Source organism: Alosa sapidissima, chromosome 9 (genome assembly GCF_018492685.1).
Source record: "Alosa sapidissima isolate fAloSap1 chromosome 9, fAloSap1.pri, whole genome shotgun sequence".
NCBI classification, from domain to species: domain Eukaryota; kingdom Metazoa; phylum Chordata; class Actinopteri; order Clupeiformes; family Clupeidae; genus Alosa; species Alosa sapidissima.
Genome location: NC_055965.1, coordinates 14,734,938 through 14,756,601, shown reverse-complemented (window position 1 = coordinate 14,756,601; position 21,664 = coordinate 14,734,938). Strand labels below are relative to the sequence as shown.

The 21,664-nt window shown below is 45.4% G+C and overlaps 2 protein-coding genes across 2 annotated transcripts; one reads left to right on the top strand and one right to left on the bottom strand.

Annotated features, from left to right (window-relative positions):
- Positions 1–5: 5 nt before the first annotated feature.
- Positions 6–6,704, bottom strand: LOC121718271. Its single transcript, XM_042103211.1, has 8 exons — positions 6,272–6,704; positions 5,045–5,999; positions 4,651–4,849; positions 4,262–4,367; positions 2,067–2,302; positions 1,543–1,701; positions 561–686; positions 6–399 (listed from the first exon to the last, which is right to left on the bottom strand). The coding sequence occupies exons 1-8, from the start codon at positions 6,410–6,412 to the stop codon at positions 357–359; spliced, it is 1,965 nt and encodes a 654-aa protein (XP_041959145.1). The 5' UTR covers positions 6,413–6,704; the 3' UTR covers positions 6–356.
- A 1,648-nt stretch (positions 6,705–8,352) lies between these two features.
- LOC121718273 lies at positions 8,353–19,820 on the top strand. The gene is made up of 8 exons (XM_042103217.1): positions 8,353–8,667; positions 8,932–9,889; positions 10,047–10,245; positions 10,529–10,634; positions 10,905–11,140; positions 11,500–11,658; positions 19,247–19,372; positions 19,519–19,820. The coding sequence occupies exons 1-8, from the start codon at positions 8,527–8,529 to the stop codon at positions 19,529–19,531; spliced, it is 1,938 nt and encodes a 645-aa protein (XP_041959151.1). The 5' UTR covers positions 8,353–8,526; the 3' UTR covers positions 19,532–19,820.
- The last annotated feature ends 1,844 nt before the right edge of the window (positions 19,821–21,664 follow it).

Below are 21,664 nucleotides of genomic sequence, written 5' to 3'. Positions count from 1 at the left end.
GGCACTGATCTTTTGCCCCTTTATTTTCAACTTGTTTCAGAAAAAAGAAACTGAAAGATGTGGGGGGGGGGGAAACAATATACAAATTCTGTAAAAATGGATGTTTGAATGCTGCAGCTGGTTGGGGGCTGTAGAGCTGCTTGAGAGTGAATGAGAGCAAACTGGAATGGGAGAAGGAGCTTGGTCTTGCTGGAATGCTGCTGGTGGGCTTCTGCTGGTCTAGATGATGGAATTTGGATCGGCGACTATGTAGGGATGGTGTATTGCTTAAGACACATTCTCATTTTTTTGATCACAACAAGGTGATTGAAAAGCACATTTTTCAAAATGTTCAGGGTTGTGTAGACCGGTATTAATTATTTCATTCTTCCAGCTTGGATGTTCACTTCAATGGATATTTCTGCAGGGGGGGGGGGCAAAAGGACACAGGACACATTACTAAGACATTTCCCTCTGGATTCTCTGAGGTTAAATGATAATAAGTAGAGATGTTGGCCAATTTTTGACAATGATAGATAAATGCTATGTGTTAATGATGTCCTCCAATGGTTTGCACCCACTTTTTTTGGCATTTGTTGATGATGTCCCTGACGGTGCCTTGATCTCTCTGAGGGGCGAATCTGTCCACCATCTTGATAAGGTCAGGATGGGAAGCCAAAAATGCCAGCGTGTTACGGGCATGGGTCCTGTTTTAGACACAAACAATACATCAACACCGATTTAATTACAATGAGGATATCAACACCAACTCATTAATAATGACAGCATTAAAACAATATTGTGATGTTTTCATATGTTAAATTATCATTCAAAATATGTTTGATGCCACAATGACTTTTCATAGGCAGAACTGCATGCCTGTTTTCATTTCATTACAAGAGGGCATGAGACACACACTCTATTAAAGACTGGAGTAGAATCATTTGACCAACATCACACTTGACATGCTTGGCACATTAGCTGAAAACACTTGACTTATTGCAGAGAACATATCACTTATTGCAGAGAACGTTTAGGGAGAGTCAACCAATCTACTCCAAACTTCTCTGTCATCAAATTTTGAATTACAGGTAAACATAGCCTTAAACCTATCCCAAAACAGCTTTTAGTATTTTGCCCATTTTGATGTGTAAAAGCTATAACTCTTATTGAATGATCATTATTTGCATTATTGAATGCTTGGCTGGAATGATTGTTTTCCACCTTGTTACAGCCATTCCAGCTTTCATTGTAATGTTTTTGTCTTACAGTGTCTTGTCCCTATTCTACGCCCGTTTCTTGAGTTAAGTGATGGGAAGTGGCAGTGTCGACGCATGTCCGCATCAGATGGCATATAGGGCCTAGCCGATGCATGACTGGTTAGCTGTTTGCTTTGTCTTCTTTTTTTATTTATTTGTTTTTATTTTAGCTTTGATACTCTTTTTGTAAGTATTCAGGTTATGTAATGAACCCCTAGACATTTCAAATGACATGACTTTTGGATACCACATAATAAGTTGATTGTTTGGTTTGGTTAGAAACTAGAAGAAGTAGCACTCCCACCTGACATCCTGTGCACTGTCGAGGGCCAGGCAGCTGATGGAGTGAATGAAGCGGTCAGTCAGGTCCTTTTTCCCTGACAGGACACGGGATGCCCCCATGACCTCTGCCAGTCTCTCCAGAAACTGTGCAGTGGTCTTCCTCACGGCTGCATTACGATGTCTTAAGAAGTAGAAAACCATTGAAACACACCAAGAGAAACACAGAGCCAGAGAATGAGTAAGCTAGAGAACCAGAGGAGACAAAGAACCATATAGACCGTTTCAAGAGAGTTCCATTATCAGCATCATAGTTGTTCCCACAAGGCTTCCGTTTTAACCATATTTAGCCAGATAAACAGAGGAGACAAAGAACCACAGAGCCAGGAGAGACATGTGTGAAACCAGGTGAAACAGAGACCAGTTGTTGAGGACTAGTAGAACTAGTATAGTAGTACTAGTAGAATTAGTATCAGCAGTACCACAGAGAACCAATAAACTTCAGGAAGTCTGAAGTAAAGGCTCATCAGGGTTCTCTGTCCTCCTCACCTGAGTCCTGTGTTGATGAGGGCGTTCATGCTGCGAGAGGGGGTGACATTGAGCACCATGTACCCCAGTGCCAGCTCCATGTCCTCCCTGATGAAGCCGCTGGCCTCTCCAGATTTCGGCAGCAGTGTCTGGGCTGTGCCCTCGGCCTCCGTGTCCATGCCTCGCCCTAGGTGAGCGTGCAGGTGGGCCAGCGTAATCATGGCAGCACGGGAAACCATTGAGCGCAGGTTCTTCACCTGGGTGTGTTGAGAAAGGTAGAATTTTTTAAATGTTACAAGCTGTCTTGAAAATACATAAAACACAGAGAAAGTTTGTTACAACGGTGTTCTCATACTGTCAAAATGTGAGTCCAGGCCCAATACGATCATACATTGTAGTGGCACCAAGACAAGTATATAAGCTTACTGAAACTGTGCTGTATAACTAAGTCATCTGGGCCCGTATTCACAAAGAATTTTAAGGCTAAAAGTAACTCCTAACTGGCGAATTTAGGAGAAACAACTAAAAATAATGGGAATGTCACTTCTGACTTCACTTCCGCCTCAATTTCACTAAGAGTAATTCATGAAGCATTTTACAGACATCCCAAGTCTCCCGGAAGTTCCGGGAGTCTCCCGCATATTGATAATGGCTCCCTGATGCCCGCAAATTAGATAAAATCTCCCGGAATCTAGAGCGCGAGCGAGCAAGAGCGCGCACACGAGACCGAAACTTCAAATCATGTGTGCATCGCGCACACGACGGGGATGGAGAGAGAGGGAGGTAGTGCGTGTGAGCCTGTTCAAGACAGAGAGCATCCTGATTGGCCTGTTTCAGTTCAGTAGGAACAGGAGCGTCATGGCAGAGTCAGAGTGCCCCCCAAAAAGGAACATTTAACCCTTAAAGGTGTAGGTTTTTGAACATTCTAAGTTCCGCAACAATTGAAGGTTCTAAAATTCTATGTTGAATTCAATGAACCCAGATATTCTTTAGAACGTTCATTTCTCAACATTCCCATCACACCGGTGTGACGGTACTCCTTTAAGGGTTAAGACCCATTTCACATCAGACTACACGAAAGTGTGCCCTTGTCTCATAAGAGTTCAAAATAATGATAGTCTTGCATGCTGCACTGTTTGTAACAGTGACTTTAGCATTGCCCATGGCGGGTTAAATGATTGCAAAAGACATGTTGAGGTGAGTTTAACAAGTGTCATTTAATGTGCATATTAGCATATTATTCAGGACTAGATGGCTATTTGCCAAAGCTACATAAAGACCAAACTACTAAAATCAGTATCTAAGAAGGCTAAAGTATTTTTTTATATTTATTTACTTATTATTGTTTATTATTATTATTTTATTTAATGTTTTTTTTTTTTTTGTTTTTTTTTTGTGGGGGGGTGGGGGGGGGGGGGGTACCTCCCTGAAATGGCTTTTTGTAGGTTGGGATGTCTGCATTTTAGCCCTAAAAATAGTACTTAAGTCTGGGACAGCTTAAAAGAAGTCGAGAGGACTCTTAACTCACTAAGACCTATTCATAAACTGATTTTTGTGGCATTTCATGGCCAGATGTTTTGAAATGCGTGTGGCTATGGAGCTTCCAATCGCGAGGGAACAATTGTGCATTGTAGGCATAACTAAGGGATGCAATAAGGCCACCAACAACCAAAACTACTCATTGTCAACATGTAAACTAAATATAATGTTTCATTGTGAATCAAATTACAATTCTCTCCGCTTTGCAAACGTAGGCATAGGCATATGGTGACAGATTAATTTACAAATGTTGATAAGATACTGCATCAATCCGTATGTCTCATTAGGCTACACATTCTCAGACCTGTCTCCTGTCACTCATCATCATAGGGGAGGTGTTTGGAATCATTCTTGCATTACAATCATCAGCCAATAAAGTGGTCACTTCAGTCAAGCTCGTGCATGAGTAGAGACATTAGTGACATTATCCATAGCAACAAAGACTCACTCTTAGTTTAGGAGTTGTCATTTTTCCTTACTAAGAGTAGGTCTGAAAGGCTTTGTGAATAACTTTTAAGAGAAAACTCCTAGCTATTTTTTTTAGTGTGATTTAGGAATACTCCTAGTGGTAAGATAAAATGCTTTGTGAATACGGGCCCAGAATGCATATTCTCGGGTCTGAAACAGAACAAATGTAACATGAGCTCCAGCTTGTTTTCCAGCAGAGAGCCTCTGACCTCGCGGTAGACGGCCAGACACACATCATGCAACCTGGGCAGCATCACCTCAGCGTGGTGTTGGGACAGAGACCTGATGGAGATCAGGGCCTCGATCTTCTGCTCCCTGCAGAAACAACAACACACACACAACTCAGAGGAGCATATACTTGACTTTAGCAGTCTATCTCCAGCTTAGCTCTAAAGTGTAAAGATCTTGCATAGGGTAGGCTGTCTTCAATAAAATACACTCTTTGAACACAAATATGTCAATATGACTGTATCTTATCTTAGCTGAAAACCTATAATTTGTCTCAAGTAAATATGTTAAAGTAGCTTATCATAGCTAATAGCCTATAATTTGTATAGAGTTAATGTGTTAGCCTAGCCTATTTTAGCTATACTCCCACCAGTCATCGTCTCTGAGCAGCCTGAAGGCCTGCAGGATGGCCTCCTCAGGGCAGGACACAGGGGGCAGTTTGGCCAGCTCTGGGAGCTCCCTGATCTGCTGGGTGTTGCTTGTTTGCTTCTCTATCACTCTCTTCTTCTTCACCTCCTTACACTCCTTCACTTCTTCCTTCTCTGCCAGACACTCCACTGACTTTTGCTCTGGGAGGTCAAAGGTCAAATCTGTTTGTATCTCTACACTGCCATGGCAAATGTGTTATTAAGTTTGATTTGTAGATCCTATTATTGTGTTGCAACCAAAGCTATATCAGACAATACGATCAGTGTGTGTGAGTGAGTGTGCGTGTAAGAGGGGGTTAGGGATATGTATCTAACTTTACTGACTTCACTGCTCACCTGTCACAGAAGTGGCCACACTAACTGAAGCTGTCTTCTTGAGGCGGGGCAGTCTACTGACAAACCGTCTCTGATTGGTTGCCTGGTGTTTGGCTGTCTCTGGGGGGGAGGGGACAGCATGGCCAATGGGTGGAGTGGGGGTGTTGAGGAAGGGCAGAGCGCGCAGTGCGGACGGGGTCCTGAGGTCCACAGGGCTGAGGCTGCTCGTAGAACTGCCTGCGCGATCTGAAGCGCTGGCATTGCCACTGAGGACACTGTTACAGCGGAGACTGGTGAGTCTGATCTCCTCAGCAACATGCAGGGCTTCCAGTCGGAGGTTCTCAGGGATCTGGTAGATGTTTAGGGGTTCCAGCACACACCCCATATCCTGCTCCTGCTTTGACTGCATTGTATTTACCTGGGGTTGACAACCGTTGTCATGGTTTCGGCCACTGTTTGTGTTGTCCTGGTGACTGCTGGTTTTCAGGCCAACATCTTGGACAGTTTTGATACAGCGCCTGGCCTTGATCTTCTTCGGCTTGTTGTTCTGACTTTCGCCCGTTGCCTTGGTGATGACAGGTGGAGCAGGTGCCATGCTGCCATTGGCCATGCCACTCGGCGCTCTGTCGTGATGGAGTGGCATCAGTGGGTGAGCCCGATCAAGGCCAGTCAAATTCTTTCTGCTTAGGGGACGCGGAGCACCTTGTGGCAGAATTGCAGAGAGCCGTCTGTCACCTAGCAACAGCTGGACCGGGTCCTGGCCCTGGGCAAGCGCAGGCAAGGAGGGGAATGAGCCACAGGACTGCTGCTGCTGGGCGTGTGCAGGGGTGATGGGGGGCAACAGCTCATGCTGACCAGATGCTACACCGGCTCTGAGCGACTGGAGAGAGCCGCAGAGCATTGTGGGATTGTGGTCTGGCAGCATCACAGGCACAAGATGAGGATGGAGATGTGGGTGAAGCAGCTGATGATGACACTGTAAACAGGGAGGAGGAAACATGTCAAATATGGCCGCCACCTGCACCCAACACCACAAACACATTCCCACACAGTTCTGTATATGAACTTAACATGAAAGTTACTATAAGTAGCCCATGGTATGATTTCTGTAATTGATTAACAGCCAGATTGGGTCAAAGCTGTATTCGTATTGGCCTCAGAGAATTTGGGCTATTTAACGTACATACCTACATACCAGTAGTAGCTTAGGCTATATTGTACTACTATTCGATTTTATAGGGAACTCACACATGCTGGGAAGCAGGTCTGGGAGCCGGTGTACTGCATCCGCTCCAGGTTTTCCCTCAGGAGCTGCTGCATTATGTGTTTCATCTCCTGGTTTTGGGCATGGAGTCTATCCAACTCCTCTTTAAGGCTTTGGGAATCCATTGAACTGAAAATGTCCAATTTACTGACTGGAGCTAGAGATGATATTGAAAATAGAGATGATAATGGGCTAAAGTTAAAATATAATATGGTTTCAAATGAGGAAAATTCCGATTTAAAAATATATTTCAATGTAGTTGAAACGGAAAAACAAGCGTGTATATCTAACTGAGAAATTGAAACAAGTGAAATTTAGGTGGAGGATGACAGCGACGCTATTGTGAACGCACCATTATGACGCATGTTGGGGTTCTGGGACGTCTGTGTAAAGGCCAAAGACTCTAGTACTAGTTACAACCCTAGTTTCAGAGTGTCATCAGAGAGGGTTAAAGCAGAGCTATCAAGGATCTTTGGTGTCACTGAATTTACGAACGCACCCTAGAACAGAAAGGAACTCTGCTCTAGAATCTTTGGTAAAGCCTATAATAAACGAGTTCCATAAATCTAGCCCCTGTCTATTCACCAAATTCAATATTGGTTACCCTACTTTATTTACATCTAGATAAACTAACTAATAAACATCAAACGCTAGGTTAAAGCTAGGTTTTGAGTAAATGCAGCCTTTACGTAAGCTACCTGATCAGGCTTGATAGCAAGCAAATTAGTCAGTATCAATTATTTGATAGTCACAGGCCTACTCAATCTTGAGTGAGTGATGTGCTAAACCGCTAAATTAAGGACTATGATGTGATATTATTTCACTTCAAAATTCAAACACATAGGCCTAAAATCAACCACAGAACAAGAACAGTCATCAACCCTGGGCCTGTAACGCAATCTGCCAAAGTGAAACCAAATTCCTTAATCTGCATTCTGAAGTTTACCCGGATGATCATGGAGAACAATCAACACGTTTACCTTTAAGCTTGTACAATCATTTGCAGTACATCCGGCAGGTGGTTCACTTCGTGCACACGTGTATTTTTAAATCACACAGTGATGATGGTGTGTCAGCTAACCCCTGACAAAAAATAGCTATAGAAATCTTTTAGTATTGTGTATATAATTATTACAAGGATGATCACATCATACTTTCCCAGATATATGGGTAGCCTATATTGTCTTGAAAACTATATAGCCTAGTATAACATGTTTTAATGGGTTATGGTGTTTTTATTTTCATTCGGCTATTGATCATTGATATTACATTGCTGTTTATTATTGCTATTTTCCTTAATGTAGTTTTACTAACATTTTAAAACTGTTCACTCTCTCACGCACACACACTAACTGACGTTAAAAACATTTTTAAATGAACAAAGCGTTTTTAAACTCCATCCTGTGGAAGATAATAAAACATGTGGAAGCGTGTTTTATCCTTGCTCCCCACTAGAGGGCTATATAGGGTAATTTGGTCTATGTTGTGTCCGCTCACATAAAAGTTTAAAACCACCAGCCCGATGTAGGCTACTGCAAATGATTGTACAAGCTTGAAGGTAAACATATTTTGATTGTTCTCCATGATCATCCGGATAAGCTTCAGAATGCAGATTCAGGAATTTGGTTTCACTTTGGCATATTGCGTTACAGGGGTGATGACTGTTCTTGTTCTGTTGATTTTACGTGTTTGTTGGAGTGAAATAATGCTATTTAGCACAATTAATCACTCACTGAACTCAAGGTTATGTAGCTAGGTCTGTGACTATCAATTAATAATCGATACTAACTCATTTGCGTGCTATCAAGCCTGAGAAGGTAGTCTACGAAGGCTACATAAGGTTGTATTACTGATGTTTATTGGTTAGTTATCTATAGATGTAATTATGGACAGAGGCGATTTGTGACCTCTAGGCTTATGGAACTCGTTTGCTGAACCTTCAAGAATGGTCTGTTGAAGACACAGACGTACCAAACTCCAAAATGCGTCATAATGGTGAGTTCACAATAGCGCAGCTGTCATCCTCCGCCAACATACTACTTTGCGTCACTTGTAGAAACTTCTCAGTTAGATATACACGCTTGTTTTTTCCGTTTCGATTATATTCGAATATATATATATTTTCAATCGTAATTTGATACCATATTATAATTTTAAGTTCAGGACGTTTAATTTCAGCCCATTATCATCACCATTTTGAAATGTAGGTCCAGTCAGAGAATTGGACATTTTCAGTTCAATGGATTCCCAAAGCCTTAAAGAGGAGTTGGATAGACTCCATGTCCAAAACCAGGAGATGAAACACATAATGCAGCAGCTCCTGAGGGAAAACCTGGAGCGGATGCAGTACACCGGCTCCCATACTTGCTTCCCGGCATGTGTGAGTTCCCTATAAAATCTAATAGTAGTACAATATAGCCTAAGCTACTACCGGTATGTAAATTTAATAGCCCATATTCTCTGAGGCCAATACGAATACAGCTTTGGCCCAATCTGGCTGTAAATCAATTATAGAAATCATACCATGGGCTACTTATAGTAACTTTCATGTTCGGTTCATATACAGAACTGTGTGGGAATGTGTTCGTGGTGTTGGGTGCAGGTGGCGGCCATCTTTGACATGTTTCCTCCTCCCTGTTTACAGTGTCATCATCAGCTGTTTCACCCGCATCTCCATCCTCATCTTGTGCCTGTGATGCTGCCAGACCATAATCCCACAATGCTCTGCGGCTCTCTCCAGTCGCTCAGAGCCGGTGTAGCGTCTGGTCAGAATGAGCCGTTGCCCCCTATCACCCCTGCACGTGCCCAGCAGCAGCAGTCCTGTGGCTCATTCCCCTCCTTGCCTGCACTTGCCCAGGGTCAGGACCCGGTCCAGCTGATCCTAGGTGACAGACGGCTCTCTGCAATTCCGCAAGGAGGTGCTCCGCGTCCCCTAGGCAGGAGGAATTTGACTGGCCTTGATCGGGCTCACCCACTGATGCCACTCCATCACAACATAGCACCGGGTGGCATTGCCAATGGCAGCATGGCGCCTGCTCCACCTGTCATCAACAAGGCAACAGGCAAAAGTCAGAACAACAAGCCGAAGAAGATCAAGGCCAGGCGCTGTATCAAAACTGTCCAAGATGTTGGCCTGAAAACCAGCAGTCAACAGGACAACATAAACAGTAACCGAAACCATATCAACGGTTGTCAACCCCCGGTAAAGCATACAATGCAGTCAGAGCAGGAGCAGGATATGGGGTGTGTGCTAGAACCCCTAAACGTTCACCAGATCCCTGAGAACCTCCGACTGGAGGCCCTGTGTGTTGCTGAGGAGATCAGACTCACCAGTCTCCGCTGTAACAGTGTCCTCAGTGGCAATGCCAGCGCTTCTGACCGTGCAGGCAGTTCTACGAGCAGCCTCAGCCCTGTGGACCTCAGGACCCCGTCCGCACTGCGCGCTCTGCCCTTCCTCAACACCCCCACTCCACCCATTGCCCATGCTGTCCCCTCCCCCCCTGAGACAGCCAAACCCCAGGTAACCAATCAGAGACGGTTCGTCAGTAGACTACCCCGCCTCAAGAAGACAGCTTCACTTAGTGTGGCCACTGCTGTGACAGGTGAGCAGTGAAGTCAGTAAAGTTAGATACATATCCCTAACAATTTTATACACACACTCACACACACACACACTGATCATACTGTCTGATATAGCTGTGGTTGCAACACAAGAATAGGATCTACAAATCAAAACAGATTTGACCTTTGACCTCCCAGAGCAAAGGTCCGTGGAGTGTCTGGCAGAGAAGGAAGAAGTGAAGGAGTGTAAGGAGGTGAAGAAGAAGAGAGTGATAGAGAAGCAAACAAGCAACACCCAGCAGATCAGGGAGCTCCCAGAGCTGGCCAAACTGCCCCCTGTGTCCTGTCCCGAGGAGGCCATCCTGCAGGCCTTCAGGCTGCTCAGAGAGGATGACTGGTGGGAGTATAGCTAAAATAGGCTAGGCTAACACATTAAATCTATACAAATTATAGGCTATTAGCTATGATAGGCTACTTTAACATATTTACTTGAGACAAATTATAGTTTTTCAGCTAAGATAAGATACAGTCATATTGACATATTTGTGTTCAAAGAGTGTCTTTTAATGAAGACAGCCTACCCTATGCAAGGTCTTTACACTTTAGAGCTAAGCTGGAGATAGACTGCTAAAGTCAAGTATATGCTCCTCTGAGTTGTGTGTGTGTTGTTGTTTCTGCAGGGAGCAGAAGATCGAGGCCCTGATCTCCATCAGGTCTCTGTCCCAGCACCACGCTGAGGTGCTGCTGCCCAGGCTGCATGATATGTGTCTGGCCGTCTACCACGAGGTCAGAGGCTCTCTGCTGGAAAACAAGCTGGAGTTCATGTTGCATTTGTTCTGTTTCAGACCCGAGAATATGTATTCAGATGACTTAGTTATACTGCACAGTTTCAATAAGCTTACTCGCCTTGGTGCCACTACAATGTATGCATGTTAGGCCTGGACACAGTTTTATAGACAGTATGAGAACACCGTTGTAACAAACTTTCTTTGTGTTCTATGTATTTTTGAGACAGCTTGTAACATTTTGTCATTCTATCTTTCTCAACACACCCAGGTGAAGAACCTGCGCTCGATGGTTTCCCGCGCTGCCATGATTACGCTGGCCCACCTGCACGCTCACCTGGGGCGAGGCATGGACACAGAGGCTGAGGGCACAGCCCAGACACTGCTGCCGAAAGCTGGAGAGGCCAGCGGCTTCATCAGGGAGGACATGGAGCTGGCACTGGGGTACATGGTGCTCAATGTCACCCCCTCTCGCAGCATGAACGCCCTCATCAACACAGGGCTCAGGTGAGGGGGAGAGAGAACCCTGATGAGCCTTTACTTCAGACTTCCTGAAGTTTATTGGTTCTCTGTGGTACTGCTGATACTAATTCTACTAGTACTACTATACTAGTTCTACTAGTCCTCAACAACTGGTCTCTGTTTCACCTGGTTTCACACCTGTCTCTCCTGGCTCTGTGGTTCTTTGTCTCCTCTGTTTATCTGGCTAAATATGGTTAAAACGGAAGCCTTGTGGGAGCAACTATGATGCTGATAATGGAACTCTCTTGAAACGGTCTATATGGTTCTTTGTCTCCTCTGGTTCTCTGGCTTACTCATTCTCTGTCTCTGTGTTTCTCTTGGTTTGTCTCAATGGTTCTCTACAGGCACCGTAATGCGGCCGTGAGGAAGACCACTGCACAGTTCCTGGAGAGACTGGCAGAGATCATGGGGGCATCCCGCGTCCTGTCTGGCAAAAAGAACCTGACTGACCGCTTCATCCACTCCATCAGCTGTCTGGCCCTCGACAGTGCACAGGAAGTCAGGTGGGAGTGATACTTCTTGTTTCATAATAACAACTCAGCTAACCAAACCTAATCAATTTATTATGTGGTATCTAAAAGTCATGTCATCTCCTATATCGATACTACATAGGATTATCTGTCAGTGCCGTGGATTTGAAATTGTATGTTTACCACTGTTAAAACACAATGAAGAGTTAATAACATATTCCGAAAACACTGTATGTTTTGCACTGTATACATATTACACAGTGCATTATACAGTATGTTATACAATATGTTGGTCCATGTAGTGACTATAAATTAACTAGTGCAGTGCCCGTACAAAACATGCCAATTCGAAAAACCCGTTGTCCAATGACATGCCTGCAGGTACTTTAAAAATGGGCTGATGCTCTAAGTTTATGTCACCACTGGATCAAAATGATATCACAAACACAGGGAGAGACTGTGGCAATGTTGAAATATCTAGGGGTTCATTACATAACCTGAATACTTACAAAAAGAGTATCGAAGCTGAAATAAAAACAAATAAATAAAAAAAGAAGACAAATCAAACAGCTAACCAGAGTCATGTAACGGCTGGGCCCTATATGCCATCTGATTGGGACATGCGTCGACACTGCCACTTCCCATCACTTAACTCAAGAAATGGGCGTAGAATAGGGACAAGACACTGTAAGACAAAAACATTACAATGAAAGCAGCAAAGCAATCATTCTTGCCAAGCATTCAATAATGCAAATAATAAGCATTCAATAAGCATTGTTTCAGAGTTATAGCTTTTATACATCAAAATGAGTATAATACTAAAAGCTGTTTTGGCTATGTTAAGCCTGTAATTCAAAATTTGATGATAGAGAAGTTTGGAGTATATTGATTGACTCTCCCTAAACGGTCTCTCTATTTATTTTATATAGCGCCTTTCTCAAACCCAAGGTCGCTTTACATAGTAGGAAGGCAAGGAAACACAATAACTGTCACGAACTTTGTGGGGTGGTGGATCTTGGACAGACATGCAGAGAAGCAATGAGTTGTGATAAGTCTTTACTTTCAAAAAAACACAGGATACAACAAATGCAGTTCTTCCGTTCAGTTCAGTTCAGTGGAAGCTCCCAGCGTCCCGAAAACAAAAGTTCACAGCCAGCAGTCCAATGACAACAAAAAGTCTTCAGTCAAAAATCAAAGTTCCAACAAAAGGTATTTCAGCACAAAAAAATAGGCTTTTCAAATTCTCAAAAATGCAGGCAGAAGTCAAAATCAAAAACAAGAGCTCAAGAATTAGTAGCACAGACAAAGAACGGGTACTCACACTGTGTCTCTCAGGAAAACTCAGCAAAGACTAAGAAAACCCAGGATCTTAAATAGGCTGGTACATCAACCCCAATTATCCAATCCTCCAATCACAGAAGGGTTTCCATTAACCAAAGAAAGGGGAGCAAGTAAACAAAACACACAAAGGCAGAATGGCGACATCTTGTGGGCAGGTAACTACATGGCAGGCACAAAAGTCTGTAGGACTTCACAGTACCCCCCCGCCTAAGATCGTCTCCTGACGATCCCAGGGCGGTCGGGGTGCAGACAATGAAAGTCCCTCACCAAAGCGCGGTCAAGTACGTCCCTGGACGGCACCCAGGACCGCTCCTCCGGACCGTACCCCTCCCAGTCTATGAGGTATTGAAGACCCCCCCTGACACGGCGGGAATCAAGGAGCCGGTTGACAGTGTAGGTGGTCTGGCCGGGGAGGAGGCGGCGGCCTGGGGGCAGGAAGCAGCGGCGAAGTGACCACCGGACGGAGACGGGAGACGTGGAAGGTCGGGTGGACCTTCATGGAGCGGGGAAGGAGGAGGGTGTAGGCCACGGGATTGACCCGGCGAACCACCTTGAAAGGGCCGATGAAGCGGGGTGCAAGTTTGCGATTCTCCACCCTCAGCGGAAGGTCTCGAGTGGAGAGCCAGACCCTTTGGCCAGGCCTGAAGGTGACCAACCTCCGGTGCCGATTGGACTGCTGCTGGTATTGCTGGGAAGCTTTCAGTAGAGCCCGTCTGGCCATTCTCCAGGTGCGCCGGCATCGTCGCACAAACTGCTGGGCTGACGGCACCCCTGCATCCACCTCCTGCTCGGGAAACAAAGACGGTTGGTAGCCGAATTGACATTCAAAAGGTGACATACCAATGGCAGAGCACTTCAAGGTGTTGTGAGCATATTCCGCCCAAGGAAGCTGGGAACACCAGGAGGATGGATTGGCAGATACTACACATCTCAGGGTTGCTTCCAGGTCCTGGTTCAGCCTTTCGGTCTGCCCATTAGATTGGGGGTGGAAGCCAGAGGACAGGCTCACAGTAGCACCCAGGAGTTTGCAGAAGGCTCGCCAGAAGCAGGAGGTAAACTGGGGTCCGCGATCAGAGACAACATCCTGGGGGAGACCAAAAACTCGAAAAACATGGTCACACACAAGTCTAGCAGTTTCACTGGCCGAAGGCAATTTTGGCAAGGGCAAGAAACGACATGCTTTAGAAAATCTATCAATTATGACCAAAATAGTGGTGTTACCTTCTGAGGCTGGTAGGCCAGTGATGAAGTCTAGAGAGATGTGTGACCAAGGTCTACGAGGAATGCACAGTGGGTGAAGACCCTGGGGTCTCTGACGTGGATCCTTTCCCTGGACACAGTTTGGGCAGCTGGCCACATAGGTCTGTACGTCTTTTTTCATATTCGGCCACCAGAAGCGACGTTGAATGAACTCAAGTGTCCTAGAGGATCCAGGATGGGCGGTGAGACGGGAGGCATGGCCCCATTGAAGGACTTGCCCACGTGCAGCGAGAGGAACAAACAGGAGGCCTGCAGGGGGAGTGTGAGGGCCAGGATCGTTGTTTAAGGCTTGCTGGACAACAGAGGTAATTTCCCAGCGGACAGGTGCAACAAGTTGGGATCTTGGAATGATTGTCTCCGGGGGGCTGTCTTGGTTGGCTGGCTGGAATAGGCGAGACAGTGCATCAGGTTTGATGTTCTTGGAACCTGGCCGGTAGGAGATTGTGAAACTGAAGCGGTTGAAAAAGAGGGCCCATCGTGCCTGCCGGGGGTTTAACCGTTTAGCCTGTTGGATATATTCCAAGTTCTTATGGTCGGTCCAGACAACAAAAGGGTGATGAGCCCCCTCGAGCCAGTGCCGCCACTCCTCCAAAGCCAGTTTAACAGCAAGGAGTTCCCGGTTGCCGATGTCATAATTCTCTTCAGATGAAGACAACTTCCTCGAGAAGAATGCACAAGGGTGCACTTTGCCATCAGGGGACCTCTGGGACAGGACCGCTCCAACTCCAACATTAGAGGCATCGACTTCAACAATGAAGGCTCGAGTGGGATCTGGCTGACAGAGGATAGGGGCTGAAGTGAAGCGCTGCTTGAGGTCTTCAAAAGCCTTGTTGGCTTCAGGGCACCATGAGAAGGGGGAATTGTCTTTTCGAGTGGCTGCAGAGATGGGGGCAGCGATTGAACTGAAATTGCGTATGAATCTCCTATAGAAATTGGCAAACCCCAGGAATCTCTGTGTCTCTTTGATGGAACTGGGTACTGACCAATCCCTGACAGCTTCCACCTTCTTAGGATCCATCATGATTCTGCCCTCGGAAATGATGTAGCCAAGGAAGGAGACCTTAGGGACATGGAACTCACACTTCTCGGCCTTAGCGAAAAGATGATTGTTGAGGAGTTGATTGAGAACTGATTGGACATGTTGGATGTGCTCCGGAAGGCTCTTGGAAAAGATCAAAATGTCGTCTAAATAAACGAAGACGAATTTGTCCAGCATGTCACGAAGGACATCATTGATGAGAGCTTGGAATACAGCTGGGGCATTTGTGAGACCAAACGGCATGACCTGATACTCGTAGTGGCCATTAGGGGTGTTGAAAGCAGTTTTCCATTCGTCTCCTTCACGGACACGGACAAGATGGTATGCATTACGGAGATCCAGTTTGGTGAATATTGTTGCATCCTGCAAAAGTTCGTAGGCTGAAGACATGAGGGGGAGAGGGTAACGATTTCGCACAGTGATCTTGTTGAGGCCCCTGTAGTCAATACATGGCCTCAGACCTCCATCCTTCTTGCCCACGAAGAAGAACCCTGCCCCAGCCGGTGAAGAAGAGGGTCGGATAAAGCCTGTGGACAGCGCCTCTTTGATGTACTCCTCCATGGCAATGCGTTCTGGCGCAGAGAGGGAAAAGATGCGCCCCCTTGGAGGACAGGTGCCTGGCAGCAGATCAATGGTGCAGTCATAAGACCTGTGAGGCGGTAGAGTCGCTGCTTTCTTTTTGCTGAATACCTCCTTCAGATGATGGTACTCTGGGGGTACTCTGGACAGTTCGGGCGGTGCTCGGGTTGACTCAGGAGCCGTCTGGGTTGACTCGGGAGGAGATCGGGTTGACTCGGGAGAACGAACAGATGATGCACAGGAGCTTGAGACAAGGCAGGTGGTGTGGCACGTAGATCCCCATCCGCGGATAGTGCAGGAACTCCAATCGAGACGTGGGTCGTGGCGAGTAAGCCAGGGGAATCCCAGGACTACCGGAAACTCAGGAGACTGGATCAAGTGGAATGAGATATTCTCCTCGTGGTCACCGATCTGCAGATGAATGGTAGAGGTGGTCAATTCAACCAGGCCTGCTCCTAAAGGCCGTCCATCCAGAGCGGTAACAGAAAGAGGAGGATCGAGCGCAGATGTCGGAATCTCCAGGTGTTGTGCGAGGGAGAGATCCATAAAGTTGCCAGCTGAGCCAGAGTCAATGAGTGCCTGTAGAGAATGTGTCTGGTGACCCCAGGATATGGTGAGAGGAGTTAAAAACCCAGAGGCTGAAAGCTCAGGAGAGGAGTTCACCCCCGTCACAGATCCCCTGGTGCTGGACGGGGCTTGGCTTTTCCCATTAGTTCAGGGCAGGCATTCCGAAAGTGTCCCGGGTTTCCACAGTAAATGCAACAGCGTTCCCTCATACGCCGGTCACGTTCAGTTTGGGACAGCCGAGTGCCACCCAGCTGCATGGGCTCTGGCCCACCATCAGAGGACTGTGGAACAGGGGTGTCATTGATTGGGACCGCATAGGAGGGGAATCTTCTTGAGGCCTTGGTACGCTCCTGGAGTCGGTGGTCCAGACGAATAACCCGGGCAATCAACACTTCAAGGTTCTCAGCCTCTTCCCATGAGGCTAGCTCGTCCTTAATACGGTCTGATAGTCCATGGTAAAATGTTGTGAGCAAGGCCTGCTCTCCCCAACCACTTTCAGCTGCTAGGGTGCGGAACTGGATGGCATAGTCAGTTGCTGACTGGCGACCCTGGCGAAGTTGCAGGAGCTTGTTGGCTGCTGTGCGACCGCTGACGTCAGGTGCGAAGACTTTCATCATCTCCTTGGAGAAAGCCGTGAAAGAGCTGCAAACAGGACTGTTGTTCTCATAGAGTGCGGTGGCCCAGGACAGGGCTCTTCCGGTCAAAAGAGTTATGATGTAGGCCACTCGGGAATGATCAGTTGGATAGGCGGCAGGCTGGAGGTCAAAGGACAAGCGGCACTGGGTCAGGAAACCTTTGCATCCCTTGGGATCTCCATTGAACCTCTCTGGAGTTGGCAGGCGGGGTTCACGGCTGGGTGTGGGGTGGGAAGCTGGTTGCTCGGTGGAGGATGCGGCTGGTGGTGTTGGCCGAGCCAGTTGAAGGGCCTGGTGGATTTCATTCAGCATACCGGCATGTCTTTGCATTTGTGCCCCCCACTGGGATAGGGCTTCTTCATGGCGGCGCATGGTGTCTTCTTGGCTGTTGACAGCTGTCACCAGGTGCTGGAAGGTGATTTCAAAGTTCTGTGCTGGGGCAGAGGCGATCACTGGCTCCGATATGTCCATATAATCCGGTTCAGGGAGTGGTACTTTCTCCGCTCCGTCCATTCTTGGCTGAGTTTTTCTGTCACGAACTTTGTGGGGTGGTGGATCTTGGACAGACATGCAGAGAAGCAATGAGTTGTGATAAGTCTTTACTTTCAAAAAAACACAGGATACAACAAATGCAGTTCTTCCGTTCAGTTCAGTTCAGTGGAAGCTCCCAGCGTCCCGAAAACAAAAGTTCACAGCCAGCAGTCCAATGACAACAAAAAGTCTTCAGTCAAAAATCAAAGTTCCAACAAAAGGTATTTCAGCACAAAAAAATAGGCTTTTCAAATTCTCAAAAATGCAGGCAGAAGTCAAAATCAAAAACAAGAGCTCAAGAATTAGTAGCACAGACAAAGAACGGGTACTCACACTGTGTCTCTCAGGAAAACTCAGCAAAGACTAAGAAAACCCAGGATCTTAAATAGGCTGGTACATCAACCCCAATTATCCAATCCTCCAATCACAGAAGGGTTTCCATTAACCAAAGAAAGGGGAGCAAGTAAACAAAACACACAAAGGCAGAATGGCGACATCTTGTGGGCAGGTAACTACATGGCAGGCACAAAAGTCTGTAGGACTTCACAATAACAAACAAACAAAGACAAGTTATCTGTATGGCGCTATGTGTTGGGTGTGGAGGAGAAGTGATCATTAAACAGAAAGGTCTTAAGATGTGCTTTGAAGAAAGGAAGAGAAGGACAGGCACGAAGAGGTTGGGGGAGGGAGTTCCAGAGTTTGGGGGCCAAGGCACTGAAGGACCTGCCACCCAGGGTGGAGAGTCTGGAGCGGGGGATAGCCAAGAGGTTTTGGTCAGAGGATCATAGTGAGCGGGAAGGAGTGTAAAGGCTTCTACATACTCGACGCACCCGACCGGTAGCGCGACAACATGACGTCAAAATGACGTAGATCTTGCTGGCGCACCAGGATTTTAGCCAGGTAGCGCAAAGTAGCGCACCACTCATTTTTTGGTACTGGCTCCTCACTAGCAGAGAGGAAGGGGCAATGTTACGGAGGTGAAAAAAAGCAGTCTTAGTGAGTGATTTGATATGAGGATCAAAGCTAAGGGTGGAGTCAAGCTGAATGCCAAAGTCTTTAACAACAGGGGTAGAGTGGACAGATGAGCCATCAATGTTGGGAGTGAGGATGAGGATGCTTTTAGGGCCAATCAGCAGAATTTCGGTTTTGTCTGTGTTGAGCTTGGGAAAATTGTTTTAGATCCATCATTTTAAGTCAGAGAGGCAGTCAGTGAGGGAGCGTGGTGGGGGGTCAGAGGGAGAGGGAGTGGTAAGATAGAGTTGGATGTCATCTGCATAGCAGTGGAAGTTGAGACCGTGGCTGCAAATAATCTGGCCAAATGGGAGGATGTATATGAAAAAGAGGAGGGGCCCAAGTACAGAACCCTGGGGGACACCACGAGTGACAGGGGACTGATGTGGACCAAACTGCTTTCTGTTAATGAGGTATGACTGAAACCAATTGAGGGCTGTGCCAGAAACACCAATAGCACAGACGAGAGATTAGAATATTGTGGCTGATGGTATCGATGCCTATGAAAAGTCCTTGTGGTATCAAACATATTTTGAATGTTAATTTAACATATAAAAACATCACAATAATGTTTTAATGCTGTCATTATTAATGAGTTGGTGTTGATGTCCTTATTGTAAATAAATCGGTGTTGATGAATTGTTTGTGTTTAAAACAGAACCCATGCCCGTAACACGCTGGCATTCTTGGCTTGCCATCCTGACCTTATCAAGATGGTGGACAGGTTCGCCCCTCAGAAAGATCAAGGCACCATCAGGGACGTCATCAACAAAGGCCAAAAAAAGTGGGTGCAAACCATTGGAGGACACCATTAACACACATAGCATTTATCTATCATTGTCAAAAATTGGCCAACATCTCTACTTATTAACCTCAGAGAATCCGGAAGGAAATGTCTTAGTAATGTTTCCTTTTGCCCCACCCCCGCAGGAATATTCATTGAAGTGAACATCCAAGCTGGAAGAATGCAATAATGAATACTGGTCTACACACAAACTGTAACAGTCGCTGATCCAAATGAAGAAGGAATTGTGGCATCAACAAAGGATCATCCAGCCCACCAACAGCATTCCAGCAGACTACAAGACCAAGCTCCTTCTCCCATTCCAGTCTGCTCTCATTCACTCTCAAGCAGCTCTACAGCCCCCAACCAGCTACAGCATTCAAACATCCATTTTTACATAGGCCTAATTTGTATTTTCTTTTTCACATCATTCTTCAAGTTAAAAATAAAGGGGAACAAAGTGTATTTGTCTGTCTCATTTGGCTCAACATCGTTAATAATAAACTTTGCCACTGTTTTGCACATGTAGCGTGCATACAGTAGCAGTCTTATAAAATATTCTAACTACGCTAGAAACAACATATTGTGAGGAAATTGTGAGAAAATAATTCCGCATCTATAAACCAATAACCGAAAGTGAGGTAAGAGAGGGCAAACAGGTCAAGTTCAATGAATGGTGTAATGAATCCTGACACAGACTCAAAGGAGATTATAAACAACAAGAACACCTTTGATGGGCCACAGCCTTATAATTATATGCCTCCTTGGCGAGATAGGCAAGTGAAATAGGGGCCAGGAAGAGAACAGGGGGAGGAACGATGGGCAGAGGAGAGAGGTAGAGTTGTGATGTCATGAGTAGTGGCTAACGCTGTGATAACAGTGGCTAACGCTGTGTCTGTGTCTATGACATTATTTTGATATCGTTTCACGAAAAATTAGTTTTTGCATGGTGCACAGGCCACGTTTCATGTATCAACCCCTGAAGGTTGTAGAGAATCATATTTGGTTTTTGGTATGAATCTCATCTTATATCAATGTCATGAAGCACCAAACTCCCTAAATGACCTTCATTTATTTTAAATATTGATGCAAAAAAGTAAACTTAAACTGTCGCAAAAATCTGTATTTTAGCTTTGCGAACCACCTAAATCTATGGAATTTATTCTGAGTTACTGAACTTACTTGGATGGATCATGAATCTGGGATAGAAGAAATGTAGTTGACCTCTACTGTTGAATTTTTGTTCAAAACAGCTGTATTGTATTGTTTATCAGACTATATTTGTGTTTAACTTGTGTACTAAAAAAATCAGTGAAGTTCTGCTTTTCCCTAATTTGATGATCTCCCATTTGACTGAACTGGCATGTGCTTGACATGGAAATGTCATGTAAATGAAAGCACCGTGTGCAACATTTTCATTTTTAAATCCACCACAGGAACTTGGAGGAAGGTACATAACAGATAGACTGATAGATATGTTATTGATCCCCAAGGGGAAATTCAAAGTCCCAGTAGCTTAAGACACCACAACATACACTACAACAAAAATAGGATGATAAAATAACAAATCCACTAATAAGGACAGTAAAGGATACTAAATCAAGGATCCACGTGAATATACTAAGGATTTATAAGCATGAGGCTCTTGTGTGAAAGGGCAGAGACTGACCCTGTGTTTTTAATATGCAGTGGTAAGGTGCTCTATGAGGTGTGTGTCATGGTGGTAGTGCAAATAAGTCCAACAGTGCAGGGATAAAGTCTAGAGACCAGCAATAAAAAATGGACAATATAAGAGACCAGCATTAAATATGGACAATATAAGAGACAAATGTAAGCATAGTAATAGTTATAGCATTATTATATGGACAATATAACAGAAAAAAATGTAAACATAGTAATATAAGAATTATAGCAGCAGTGCAAGGATAGGTTTGAAGTAATAGGATATCAGCCATTGGTCAAGTATGAAGTTAGACCACAGTCCACAGTGGAGGGAAGGGTTGTGCATGTGGGCTAATATAGCCCGTTAACAGTGTAGACAGTGTAAGCAGTAACACAGTGGGTGAGTGGACAGTCCATACACAACATTAAAGTGTAGAAGAGGGTGGAGAGGCAGATAGACTAAGCAGAGAAGTCGATCTCTTCTCTTCCATTTCGTGAAGCATTGAAGAGTTGTATGTCTTGAATTTCCCCTTGGGGATCAATAAAGTATCTATCTATCTATCTATCTATCTATCTATCTATCTCTCTCTCTCTCTCTCTCTCTCTCTCTCTCTGTCTCTCTCTCTCTCC